At 41.5% G+C, this 13,988-nt stretch overlaps 1 protein-coding gene across 1 annotated transcript in view; it reads right to left on the bottom strand.

Moving 5' to 3' along the window:
- SLC28A3 (solute carrier family 28 member 3) overlaps positions 1–13,988 on the bottom strand; it is a 161,946-nt gene that overhangs the window by 92,104 nt on the left and 55,854 nt on the right. Inside the window, exons 4-5 of the mRNA XM_029617345.1 lie at positions 6,824–6,915; positions 3,743–3,932 (exon numbers count right to left, since the gene is read on the bottom strand). Coding sequence (XP_029473205.1) covers positions 3,743–3,932; positions 6,824–6,915 — 282 coding nt within the window. The remainder of the gene's footprint in view (positions 1–3,742; positions 3,933–6,823; positions 6,916–13,988) is intronic.

Genomic DNA, 13,988 nt, shown 5'->3' with positions numbered 1-13,988 from the left:
CAGGGACTTTTGGCCAGCTTGGGGGGGCCTCCTGACCCCCACAAGACTTGCCAAAAGCCCAGCGGGGGTCCGGAACGACCTCCTGCAGTCGAATCGAGTTGTCTACGGGCGGCACCATTTTGAGCAAATGGAGATTCACATCTCTAGAGACCTGCCTTATCCCCAAACTGGAGTCAGTGTGTGCAGTAAAGGAGACCTGCCTTGTCCCCACCCAAGCTGGAGTCAGTGTGTGCGCATAATGCAATGCACAGGAAGGAATGAGGTGACTGCTGGAGTAGTACATTGGCTGCCTACCTAGGTTTGAATATATTAATGCTGCAGTACTAATAAAAATAAATTATAATTCTGCTAAACTGCCACTAGCCTCACCAGTGACACTAGCCTAGTAGCTTAGTCAGACATTCACCACCACCTAATAATAATGAATTATTAATTCAGTGATAACAAATCATTTAAAAAAAATTGAGTAGGTTAATATAAGAGATGACTGTAGTAGATTGAATAAAGATCTGATGTTTCTGCTCTCCTCAAACCAAACAAAAGCAACACACAAGCAGAGAAGCCCTTCTTACAAAGCTGAGCTAGTGAGTTAAGTAGGAGGATAAGTAAACATACTGGTGCCACTGTGGCTACTTAAAAAATACACTTACCAACAATCAATTACATATATTTGAACTGTGTACAGTTCCAGCCAGGACCACCTTTCTAAAATGCACAGTGATTGGCAAATTTCACGTGCCTGCTAACAAAAATAATAAACAAACAAGTTCTAGTCACGTGAGTGCTGATCATCACATGTCAAGCTTGCAACTGTTTCCATTTCACATCCCCCCAACCATTACCTCAGTGGAAACCTTGGTAACATCAATAGATAAGAGCACAGCCAGCCAATAGGAATACATATTCATTCCTAAGTGACCTTTACTGACCTGGGAAGTGTCAACACTTTGTTTCATTTTCTGTTGGTGTTCGTGAGTTTCCAGTTCCATTTCCCATCCCCCCAACCATCACCTCAGTGATAACCTTGGTAACATCAATAGATAAGAGGGCAGCCAGCCAATAGGAACACATATTCATTCCTAACTGACCTTCAGTGACCTGGAAAGTGTTTATTTGTATCATTTTCAGTTAGTGCGCACTAACTCCCATTAGTGCGCACTAACTCCCGTTAGTGCGCACTAACACGATTTAACGATTTTTAACGATAAATCATTAGAATTTCTATTGTATCGTGTTCTATAACGATTTAAGACGATATTAACATTATCGGACGATAATTTTAATCGTTGAAAAACGATTCACATCCCTAGCATATATAGGGCCGGATTTTAACAGGGTTACGCGCATAAGGTATGCGCGTAACCCTTCTAAAACGGCCCTGCGCATGCCAAGGCCTATATTGCATAGACTTCCGGCACGCACAAAGCCCCGGGACGCGTGTAAGTTCCCCGGGACGCGTGTAAGTCCCGGGGCTTTCTTGGGGAGGGCGTGTCGGGGGGGGGGGCGTGATGTGGTCGGCGCGTCATACAGGGGCAGTGCCGCTGGCGTGGTTTTGGCCCGGGGGCGTTCCAGGGGCGTGGCTGCGGCCTCCGGACCAGCCCCCGGACCGGAACATGGCGCGTGGCAGCCGGCCCGGCGCGCGCAAAGTTACGCCTGCTTCGAGCAAGTGTAACTTCTGCGACAAAGGTAGGGGGGTTTAGATAGGGCGGGGAGGTGGGTTAGGGAGGGGAAGGCGGAGGGAACGGGCAGCGCGTGCAGGGCTCGGCACGCGCAAGTTGCACAAATGTGAACCCCCTTGCGCATGCCGACCCCAGATTACGCGCGTATCTTATAAAATCCAGCGTACTTTTGTTCGCGTCTGGTGCGCGAACAAAAGTACGCGTGCGCGCTATGTTTTAAAATGTACCCCATTGAGTATCAAACTAAGCCTTATAAAGAGTCTCTCTCTCTCTCTCCCTCTTTCAGCCCTGTGTCTGATTAAATCAGTTAATGCTTCCTTGTTCAAAAACTGGTCTTACTAGTATTGCACATGTTGCATTGCTGCTTAGCAGTCACATATAGAATCCAGGTTAACAAACTTATATTGACTTTTAAGGATCTGAATGGTCTAGGTCTAGAGTATTTGCAGATTTGTTGAATTGATTAAGTTTCTTCCTAAGCACTATGATCCTCCCTAGAGGAGTTCTTGTGCATTACCTCAGCAACAGAAGCCCTGTAACAATGAAGTAGATGGGTATTTTCAGTGATAGCCCCAACCCTTAGAATAAACTTCCAAGAACATATTTACAAAATGATTGTCTCATATTACGTAAAGCAATTGAAATGTGATTATTTTGTGACGCTTTCCTACTAAAGTAAACTGTTAAATTGAGTCAAGAATGGCTGACGTGAGTCATTTTGCTGACTAGGAGAAGTAAGATGGGTGGTTTAAAATATTATGTGGTAATGGGGAGGGGGTGGGGGAAGGTTTTGATAGAGGATTGGGTGATGGTTGATTTGGTGGGAGATGCTGGTTGGTGGTTGTTGGGATTTAAGCATGGATAGGAGCATAGAATGTTTTTAATATGCTTTTATATATTATGTTGGTTGGCCAATATCTCTGGATTGCACTGTTATATGTCTATTGCCTCAAGTGGGCCAATAGAGGTGATTAATACATTGTAATAAATAGATGAATAAATATAAATGATTTTGAAGAGGGTAATTTTTGAAGGGAAGTCTCTGGGTAAAGTAGAGCTTTACTGGCAGACATGGCTCTTAAGACAATTGTGCGACAGATATTAACGTAAAATTACATGCATATACACAATGGGGTAGATTTTAAAAGACACGCGCATTTTACAAAATCCGATAGCTGCGCACATGTGTGCCCTATTTTATTTCGGCGCACGCATGTGCGCGTGGGTGGCATTTAAGGTGTGATTTTCTTAAAAAGCACACGGCGACACAATCGGGACATCCCCAGTTCCCTCCCAGTCCGCTCCAATAAAGGAGCGGACTGGGAGGGTACTTCCCTAACCCCCTACCCAACCTTTCTCCCTTTTATTTATTTTATTTATTTATTTTGTTTTATATACCGGCAACCGTTTGCACATCGTGCCGGTTTACAGATAACTTACAACCAAAGGATATATAGGCAAGGCCTTTACAAGGAACAGTGTGTAACACAAACGCAGTAACAGGGCAATTAACTGGAAAAATAAGATAAATAAGGGAGGGAGGGGTAGGGGTAGACGAGACAAAGGAGGGGGAGGGGGAGGGTGAATGTGGATACATAAGGAGAAGCTATGTACAGGGGTACGAGGAACAATTGATATGTACACAGGTTATATACAAAATTGTGTAAGCGCAGAACAACAATAATCCCCTCGTCTCCCTGACCCCTAAACCCTACCTATCTTCCCTCATTTTTCCTATTAAAGAACTTACCTGCTCCTTCGGTTTTGTTTGCTTTTATATGCATAAGGGAGAAGCAGTTCAGGGGTGGAGTCTGGGCAGGGTTGGGATTGATGTGTATACTTTTTTGATTTTAAAAAGAATGCACCCAAATTCTTCCTGCATGGTGCCAGTCTATAAATTTTACTTCTATTTTTGTCTAAGGAATTTAGATTAATCCTGATATCAGAAAGCTACCAAAAGACATAACATTCTATAATAAAAACATATTTGTAAACTTTAAAACCAACCCCTTTGGGCTACAGTTTACACTTTCCTCCATGTAAGGCAAAACAGCTGCATTTACCATTTCATCCAAAACCACTGTCTTTGCAAAAGCCTTCCACAAGGAGAAAAGCACTTGGCGACTTTATTTTCATATCTGGCCATAAAAAAGTCCCAGAAAACAAAAAATATGGCCAGCATTGTTAGCACAAAGAGTGCTAGTGCTCGGTGAAAGTTCAGAACGCATGCTGCAATCACCAGGGCAAAAAAACCTGTCAAGGAAAAACAAACATGTAAAAAAAAAAATGAATATATTAAGCAACTGAAACAGATTGAACCAGACAGTACTGTAGAATGAAGAAGCATGCATGCAATTATGCTAAGTAGGAGGATATAAACTAGAAGCATTTTATTCTTCCTTTGGTTAAGTGCCCACCAGTTCTCCTCTACTCGGAAATCAGGGCCAGATTTAGGCATAAGCAACACAAGACTATGCCAGGTATAGCAAATTTGGAAGGAGCTTCAGACTAGGCGTCCCTTCCACCTCTCACTCCCTAGCCAATCTTCGAGGATACTGTAATCTTAAATCTGGTCCTGTCAGAGACACGCACTTGATATGCCTAAAATAATTTAGAGCTCCAATTTGTTTTTGTCCTGTTGTAGCTATCTATCATTAGAACATATGTTGGTGCTTTTGGTTCTGTTTCTAATGATTTGTTGGTTATTGCTTTGTAACAGTGAGCAGTTTCTTGAGGGAATTAAATTAGTTGTATCTAAAAAAAACCCTGCCTTAGTTCCAAAAAGCCAGGAAAATCTGAGCTCTGTGTGCACTGACTTCTATAATATAACTTGACACTCTCTTACACTGTCATAATAGTTTTCAGCGACATGGTGCCTCAAATATGTGAAATAGCAAAGATTAGAAATGTTTTTCTTTTTTTTTTTAATTTAGAAACATATTCAGCCGTGGACTGTCTGGGCACATTATCCGGATAAACTTATCAGGATAGCTTAAAATGGATATTCGGTGATGCAGGCATGCTGCTGAATATACCAAATTAAAACCAAATTATTTGGATACGTTTATCCAGATAAGTATAGGACTGCTCTGTGGCACGACCAGTTTTACATGGTTAAGTTACCAGTGTAACACTGAAGATCAGCATTATCTTTATCTGGATACATTAGCCTCAACCTGGAATATCTCCAGTTTATCCAGGTAAGTTATCTGGCTAAAAACCTACCAGGATAAATAAATTGGCAGTGGTTGGCACAGCATGATATTTAAATCCAGCAGTTTGCCTGGCTATGTGCCAGACTTAGTTGGACAAATTATTTTGAACATGGACCTCATAATATAGCAGTGGATTTCAGAACCCAAATCCACAAAAATGGGTAATTTTGAATTTAACTTTCACAGACATTGCACCCTGTTCTCCAGTCCTGGTTATCACTGATTTCTGCTCTACATGTTCCTTATCTTTGTATGGTTTTCTTCAGATTTTTGTTTACCATCTCCATGTTTTTTTTTTTTGTTTTTTTTTTAGGAAAATATATTTTTCAATTCAAGGCTCATGGTTCTGTTCCAAATATTTTTTAAAGTTCATGTCATCCAGTCCCTACTTCTTGTAGGCCCTTTTTTTTGACATTATGGGTGCAATTTTCAAATGCATTTCCATGCATAAAACATTGCTTTACATACAGAAATGTTGTTTCATAAATTGCTTGCCCAGTATGTGGGTATGTTATGTTGATGCAGAAGCTTACCTGGACCGTGCAGTAGGGTATTCCTGGAGGCGTGGTTGGGGGTGGAGCTTATACTCTGAGGTACATTTTAAAAAACAGCACGCGTGTAGCCGTGCGTATCTTTTAAAATCCGGGGTCAGCGCGCGCAAGTCTGCGCAAAATCGGCAGCCTGCGTGCGCCGAGCCACGCAGCCTGCCTCCGTTCCCTCCGAGGCCGCTCCGAAATCGGAGCGGCCTTGGAGGGAACTTTTTTTTTACCCTCCCCATCTTTCCCTCCCTTCCCCTATCTAACCCACCCCCCCAGCCCTACCTAAATCCCCCCCACCCCACCTTGTTCAATGGAGTTACGCCTGCCGGCTGGCCAGGCCCCATCACAGGCCGCTGTGTCGGGGCACTCGGCCACACCCCTGGACTGCCCCGGACCGCAGACACGCCCCCCAGACCACCCATTTTAGCAAGCCCCGGGACTTAGGCGCGTCCTGGGGCTTTGTGCGCCGGTGCGCGAGTGCCCTGCGCGCGTAAATCTACCCCATACTTTTCAAGTTTAAAAACTAGTCCTACAAGTTTGCATGGGAAATTTAGGTGCTCTGAAATTAATAGCTAGTAACTTATGCAAATACTTTTGGTGAGGCAGTTTTCAAACAGAATGCACCTTCATTCCTTCCCTTTGACATCTGATGTTAACATTTGTCCCCTACTCTGCTCCCATCATATCCGCAGGTAAAGCATTGTTGTACCGCAGAAAAGGCTTCAAAAAATGATTCTCCCCAAGGCCACTGCGTGTTTGAAGGGAACCCTGCGCAGTCTAGCACAGAGGTTTGAAAATTGGCCTTGGGGAGAGTCATTTTTTGAGGCCTTTTCTGTGGTACAACAGTGCTTTACCTGAGGATATGATGGGAGCAGAGTAAGGGAGGGTATGGACTTGCACACACACTTTTGAAAACATAAGAAAACATTGCTGCACACATAAATAGTAGGGGGGTGTGGGGAGTAGTTAAGATGGTATAATTTTCCAAGCATTCATAAGTGTTTAAGTTTGCTTTGAAATTTGATCTGTTTTATAAATGATTTTGTCATCTAATTTATGTAACTGTTACAAAATTATCCCCATAATTTCTTTTTAATTCTGACTATTGCCACTAGCAAAATGTTCCAAAACTTCAGCATCTCTTGAGCACAGAATCTCTTTATTTAACTTGTTTGATGTTGCTGTATAGCAGGAATTGCTTTCCATACTACCAGATTAAAAAAAAAAATATGGACATCAAATTGATGTCTTTATTTCAGGATCTTTACTATAATGCACTGCATATTTTAGCAGATTTTGATTACTGAAATTGTGATAGACTGCACATTTTGAAAGACAGCGACAGTAAACTATTTGGCTTTATCAATTTCCTTAGAATGTTACAAAATACCTATTAGCAAAATTCCGTAGATAACACGCCAGATTATGATTTTGTGTTTTCTGTAAAAGTCACACACTGCATCATATTTCAGCTCCAGCCACCTAGGAGCAACACAGACAAATAGAACAAATTAACAAATAATTTTCGAGAAAGTCAGATAAGGATTATAAGCTAAATGAGCACATTCTACTATCTTAATTTTTCATTTACAACAGTTCTGCAGAGCTTTTGCAGGGGAAGGAGGCAGCTGGTGTGCAACTGAAGTGGTGTCCTGTCAGACAGGCAATTCAATGCAATAATTAGGGCAGGGGTAGGCAGTTCTCAGGTGCCGCAAAAAGGACTGGTTTTCAGGATATCCATCAAGAATATGCATGAAATATATTTGCAAGCATCACCTTCACTGCATAGAAATATATCTGGAGCTGCCTCTCCCTGGGCTAGAGCATAGTCATGCAAACTAGTCTATGATCTTCAACAAGTTACTTACTTAAATGTCCTGTTCTCCAAGCTTGATTATAAGCCATTAGGTATGTACATTTTAACCAAATTAATTGTCTTGTTCAGTGCTGGGAACTCTAATGCCACTATAAAAACAATTAAGTATTATTTTTGCCAATAATGAATTTGCTATGTCCTCATATTATGAGTAACAAAATAAAACTGTAAGTTTGTTTGTTTTGTGATGTTCCAACAATTGTAAGTGAAATTGTTTGACTTCTCTACTTTTAAAGCAGTAGTACTGACTAGATAACTCAAAATATTAACATGCCCATAATAAAAAAACATAAAGCTACATTTTATGAAGGATAGTAGCAATAGTGTGCCATGTGACCACATATCATAGCTGAACAGTGATCCTGGCTACTCCATGGGCCTCCTAAGCCCTCCCCTAGCAAACTGAGCTAAAAAGTTCTCTGAGTACACAGTCCTTTATAAAAGGTATTTTAAATCTTTGTCCCTAAAACAGTGCTCAGGCATTTATTTATTTATGTTTGTTTGTTTATTTATTTATTTACTTATTTAAGGAACTTATATCATGCTTGATACACAGTTCTCAGCAGGCAACAACAAGACACACATAATCAAATATTACATTATTTTCAGTTAAAGACTAAAACCAAATACAGTTATAATAAAAGCATAACACATTTAAAAGCAAAAATCCTCAGCAATCAGCTTGTTATCAAAGCCCATTAATTATAGCCCAGGATAACCAGTTTCAATATTCTGAGGTATAACAAAAAAAGTCAAAAAATCAAACCACTCATGGCTGTGGTATGCTTTCTTGGGGAAACCAAGAGGTCCACTGCCATTAGCAAGTGACTCATTCTAATCTTATGATTATACAATGCAACCAAATAGAAAATAAAATAAAATCCTAACCCCACCAGGATCTAACTGACCTAACTGAGATCCATGTAACTCACGGATCGTATTCCAGGTTCTATTCACATACCTGGCGAGTGGGGGTTGGAAGGGTAAGAGTTCTTGGGAGGAGAAAGTGGAGGCACATGTGTGCATGTGTGTGAGAGAGCATGTGAACATGAGGGAATATATGTGTGAGAGAGCATGTGAACATGAGGGAATATGTGTGTGAGAATATCTTGGGGGAGCAGGGGAATAGAATATTTGCATCTCTCTGCTCTTCCCTCCTTTTCTTCCCTGCCCCTTTCATCCATGCCAATCTGAGTCTAGAAGGGTGAGCAGAACTCAAAAGTTTCCAGCTATATTCCTTCATTGTAAGGTAAAAATAAATTAGAGAGGCAACAAACCACAACACATATCTAAGGGCTGGATTCATCATTCTTCGCAGAATGATGAATCCCGCGAAAAAGGGGGCGGGGCGAAGGGGGGGCAGGCCTGCGAAAGGCCGTAGCCGTTGGCGGTGCGATTTCGCCATTGGCGGTGTGGCCGGCTGCAGCCTCTCTCACAAATAGCGCCACCGTAAAAGGTGGTGCTATTCGCCGCACTACTGCCGGCGATAATGTCCCTCACATTATTGCTGGCAGCGGTGCCGCGGCTGACTCCTCCCCCTCCCTGCCCTGACTCCTCCCCTCCAGCTTATGTGCATCCTATTGCACGTGAAAAGGCCCTTTTCGCGTGCAATAGGGGTTTATCGCGTGCGTTAGGGCCCTATCGATAAACGTTTAGAAAACAAACCCCTAAAATTGCAGAAATGAAAGTAGTGGATGAAAGAAAATTGTGCAGAATATATTATAAATAAATATTAAATTAGGTACCATACATAAGCAAGTGAAATACAAATTCATGTCAATAAAACAAAATCACTATAAGAACGGGTTCAAAACACTCTAGAGGAAAACAGAATCTCTCTGATCTGGATGCTGAACGCTGCTGCAAATGTAGGTCAAACTGTGTGGGAATCTGATCCAAAGCAGAACAGATGAACAGCATGAACTTCAAAGGCAAAAGCCCTGGGTCGGTGGCCTGGGCTTTCATACATATATTGCAGTACCCCATTTCACATTTGACTGTATTCTGGGGCTGCTCTAAGTTTTCTCTGTCACGACAGAGGAAGTGTAATTTTCAGAGGGACTTCTGAAGGTGAAGTAATGCATTACCTGAAGACATGATTTTTTAGAAAATTGCACTACTTTCATTTCAGTGCGTCAGGGAAAGAACCTCCCTGTAAGAGCTGCCACCCAGCTTCCCTCCCCCCGCAGCCTCACCCTAAGTTCACCAGGCTCTTCTCCTAACCACCCATCCACCCAGGGCAGTAACTTACCACATTCGTATGGTCTGAGGGTCATAGCAAGCCACATAGCGCAAGGCAGACCCATACCAGTGGCTCCTGCCCCACTGGGTACCAATGGGAAAATGGAAGGGTCAGGCCCTGATGCCAGCACCATTTTGTTGTATGGCGATTTAGCCAACAGGTCGGTGCTGGCCTCAAGGCCGGCCCGCTCCATTTTGAAACTGGGATCTGAAGGGGCAAGAGTAACTGGAGGTCACTGCTGCCTCATTTGGCTTTCTCTGATCCGTAAGATGGGAAGTTTGCTGTATGCCTGTGGGGTCAAGGGGGGAGGGTGGGGAACGGTCAGGATAACAACTTTTTTTTAATTACGTCGGCGCTGTGGGGAGCTGTTAATGGGACATTTCGTTTTGTATTTTCTTTTGTGTTTTTTTTTTCCTATTTGTATTTCTTTCTTTGTGTTTATTTCATTTAAACTTAACTGAGATGTTTTTAACATAAAACAAAATAAAAAATGAAGAAACCCTGCACTCCTGAAATGAAAAAAATTAATGGAAACAACATTTTTTTTTCATTGTGCGTATATGCCTACTCTGTACAGAGTTAATTTTCGAAAGGTTTGCGCATGTTAAATCTGCATTTAAGCATGAAGACAGTATAGACATGCCTATGTTCTAATTGATAACATCTTTTCTCATGAATGTGCGTACTTGTAGTGTCATACATAAATGTTAACGGGAGAAAACGGGATGGTTTAGGGACGTACCAGGATGGGGGTTTGGAGGTTCGTGCACAAGTTACTTTTTTATAAGTGGTATTCACACACACATTACTGAACTTGTCCATATGCTTTTACACCTGCTAATTAAGTTGCAGAAGTGAAATTGCCCTTGTCTTTTTTTCTGCAGTTTTTGGGTGGGAGGTCTGGGTGATGGTGGCAGCGATAGCGGTGGTGGTGATGGTGGCAGGGCGTGGCGGGGCGGTGGGGGGGGGGGGGGGGGGAGGTGGATGAAGTGCGGGAGAGCCAGGGTGAACTGGTCGAGGTATCAGTGAACTAGCAATTGCAAGTATGTACACAAGTATTTTCCTATTCAAAGCATGCACAATGTTTACAAAATATCTGCACCTTTATTTAGCTCTGGGTTATTACACACAAATGTTACAATTATTACACTCATAAAATATAGGTGTGCACCGTGCTAAAATGGGTAGAGAAAATGCGTGTTTTCCTGCATTACAAATATATGCGCATCCTGAAACATATGTGTGTGCAATTTTGGGGCAGAAATACATGACATTCTATAAAATGTGTGGCTTCTTATGCAAATGTATTTATTTATTTGTTTTTCATATACCGATATTCACCTGTGAGTATCACATCGGTTTACATGAAATTTAGTGAGATAGTGTGATTACAGGAATTACTATCTTTACATTGATGGATTATAAAACTACATTATCTTTACATTGGTGGTTTATAAAACTACAGCGAGGTATAGTTTAGTGAAGGATAGGATTATAATATTGTGGTAAACATTGAAAGGATAGGATTATAACATTATAATAAAATGGCTTATTTTCATGACAAATATAGTAGCTTGACAGTTGGTTTGACTATTAAGAGTATTCATTGTAGGATATGTGCAGGGTTGGAGATCTGTTTGGGATCGGTGGTTGTGGATGCCGTGAAGTTAACTGTTGGCTGAGTAGGCTTTTTGGAATAGCCATGTTTTTAGTGATTTTTTGAATATTTGTGATGAGGGTTCCATTCTGAGATTTGCAGGTAGTTTGTTCCATAGAGTGGGTCCAGCTATTGAAATTGCTCATTCACATATTGAGGTGTGTTGTGCTTGTTTATTGGCGGGAATGGTAAGTAATCCGGAGTTGTTGGATCGTAGGTCTCTTTGGGAGGACTATGGATGAAGGGTGTCCTTTAGCCAGTCTGTTTTTTCGTTGTAAAGGGATTTGTGTATTAGGGTAAGGGCTTTGTATTGAATTCTGTGGGTTATGGGGAGCCAGTGGAGGTCTTTTAGTATGGGGGTGATGTGTGTGGAGCGCTTGCTGTTTGTGAGTGATCTGGCTGCCGCATTTTGTAGTAGTTGGAGTGGCTTGAGGGTGGTGGTTGGGAGCCCAACATAAGAACATAAGAACATAAGAAATTGCCATGCTGGGACAGACCAAGGGTCCATCAAGCCCAGCATCCTGCTTCCAACAGAGGCCAAAAACCAGGCCACAAGAACCTGGCAATTACCCAAACACTAAGAAGAACCCATGCTACTGATGCAATTAATTAATTAATTTATTTATTTATGGATTCTTTTATACCGAGGTACGTATAGCAATACATCACCTCGGTTTACAGTGAAACAATAAATTAGCAACCAGCTTTACATATAACAGTTTAACTGTTATATGTAAATTAATTAATAGCAGTGGCTATTCCCTAAGTATAATTGATTAATAGCCATTAATGGACTTCTCCTCCAAGAACTTATCCAAACCTTTTTTGAACCCAGCTACACTAACTGCAATAACTACCTTCTCTGGCAACAAATTCCAGAGATTTATTGTGCGTTGAGTGAAAAAGAATTTTCTCCGATTAGTCTTAAATGTGTTACTTGCTAACTTCATGGAATGCCCCCTAGTCCTTCTATTATTCGAAAGGGTAAATAACCGAGTCACATCTACTCGTTCAAGACATCTCATGATCTTAAAGACCTCTATCATATCCCCCCTCAGCCGTCTCTTCTCCAAGCTGAACAGCCCTAACCTCTTCAGCCTTTCCTCATAGGGGAGCTGTTCCATCCCCTTTATCATTTTGGTTGCCCTTCTCTGTACCTTCTCCATCGCAAGTATATCTTTTTTGAGATGCGGCGACCAGAATTGTACACAGTATTCAAGCCCAAGGAGGATGGAATTGCAGTAGTCAAGTTTGGAGAAAATGAGGGCTTGGAGTACAGATCGATAGTCTTGACTGAGAAGTAGGGGTTTGATTTTTTTTGAGGACTTGTAATTTGAAATAGCCTTCTTTTATTATAGAGTTCGGAGTCTAAGGTGACGTCTAAGGTGACGCCTAGGTTTCTTGTAGTTGTGACGAGATGGTTTGTGCTTTGTGTGGCTGAACAGACTTGAATATTCCATGCCAGTGGTTTGTTAGAGATGTGTACGATTTCAGTTTTTGTGTGGTTGAGGCTCCCTATGTCCCTAATGAGACAACCTCTGGAGTATTGCATTGCTTCTAGGGACTGTACCTCCAGAATGATGCAGAGTTTGCATCCCAAGCGCTATGAAATGAGACTTAAGGTCCTAACTATATAAACCATTATAGGAAAGGCAAGGAGACTGAGGAATTCCATTACCTCAAAGGTGTAAATAGCGCACAAGAAGCAAGCATGGAAAAGAAGATTTAGAATAAGGGGTCATGACATGGAAATCAAATAGTGTAGGCTTGGAAGTTATGTAAGGAAATATTTCTTTACAGAATTTGGAAGTGCCGTCCATTGGAGGTGGTGGAAACCCGCAACAGAATTCAAGAAAACTTGGGATAAGTATAGGAGAACGTCAGATGCAAGGACATGAGCACGAGGGCAGAGATCAGGCAGATCCTGCCAGACTGTATCAGAAATAGGTAGACAATATGTTTTTTGTGGTTCTTTTCTGCCATCATTTTCTAAGTTTCTCTGTTAATTACATGATTCGTTATGATTTAACTTTCAACCAAATCTCAATTCATGCTTGATCAAGATGGAAGAGATGCAACTCAAATGTAGCAACGTTTGTTTACAAAACACTGATGGTTGTAGCTTAAATCACAGGAGGAAATGTTTTTCATTGAATTACTGGCAAGGCGTGCATATATGTATTTAAATACTGGAAGGACCAGACTATCATGCCAAGAACATAAGCAGAGGGTGTGAGACAGAAAGTTGATGAAAGATATGGGGATTACTCACTGTTGTGCAAGTCTGAAAAGATCCTGAATTTTAAAGAAGTATTACCTAGAAAGGGTAATTTTCAAAGCCTTGGAAAACTGCTCACACGATATATGGGTACAAATATGTGCATAGGGTATTTGTGACCATACTTTTACCTGCAGTAGGTGGAGGCATTCTGAGGTGCTGGGGCTGGAACCATGCACACAAGTTTACAACTTTTGAAAAGTATGTGTGTGATTTTGCGATGAAAACCACTCATACAAATTCTCATATATAAATGTGTTTGGGTATGTCTGTGTGTAGGTGTGGGGAGGATAGTTTTCCTTGATTTACTTTCAAATGGAAAATACACACATAGGGTGCTTTCCCTTTAAAAACTGATGCAAAGGATATGGGTACAAAGAACCAACAGACTTTGCACTTATGCAGCCAGTTTTAAAATTCCCCTCTCAAATGAACAAAAATCACCTATCACAAATGAGAGCTTTGTTTTCATCTTTGCTGCTGCCGTTGTATGACTTACAGT

Source organism: Rhinatrema bivittatum, chromosome 1 (assembly GCF_901001135.1).
Source record: "Rhinatrema bivittatum chromosome 1, aRhiBiv1.1, whole genome shotgun sequence".
NCBI classification, from domain to species: Eukaryota; Metazoa; Chordata; class Amphibia; order Gymnophiona; family Rhinatrematidae; genus Rhinatrema; species Rhinatrema bivittatum.
Note: the sequence above shows the minus strand (reverse complement) of the source record. Positions and strands in the feature narration are given on the sequence as shown.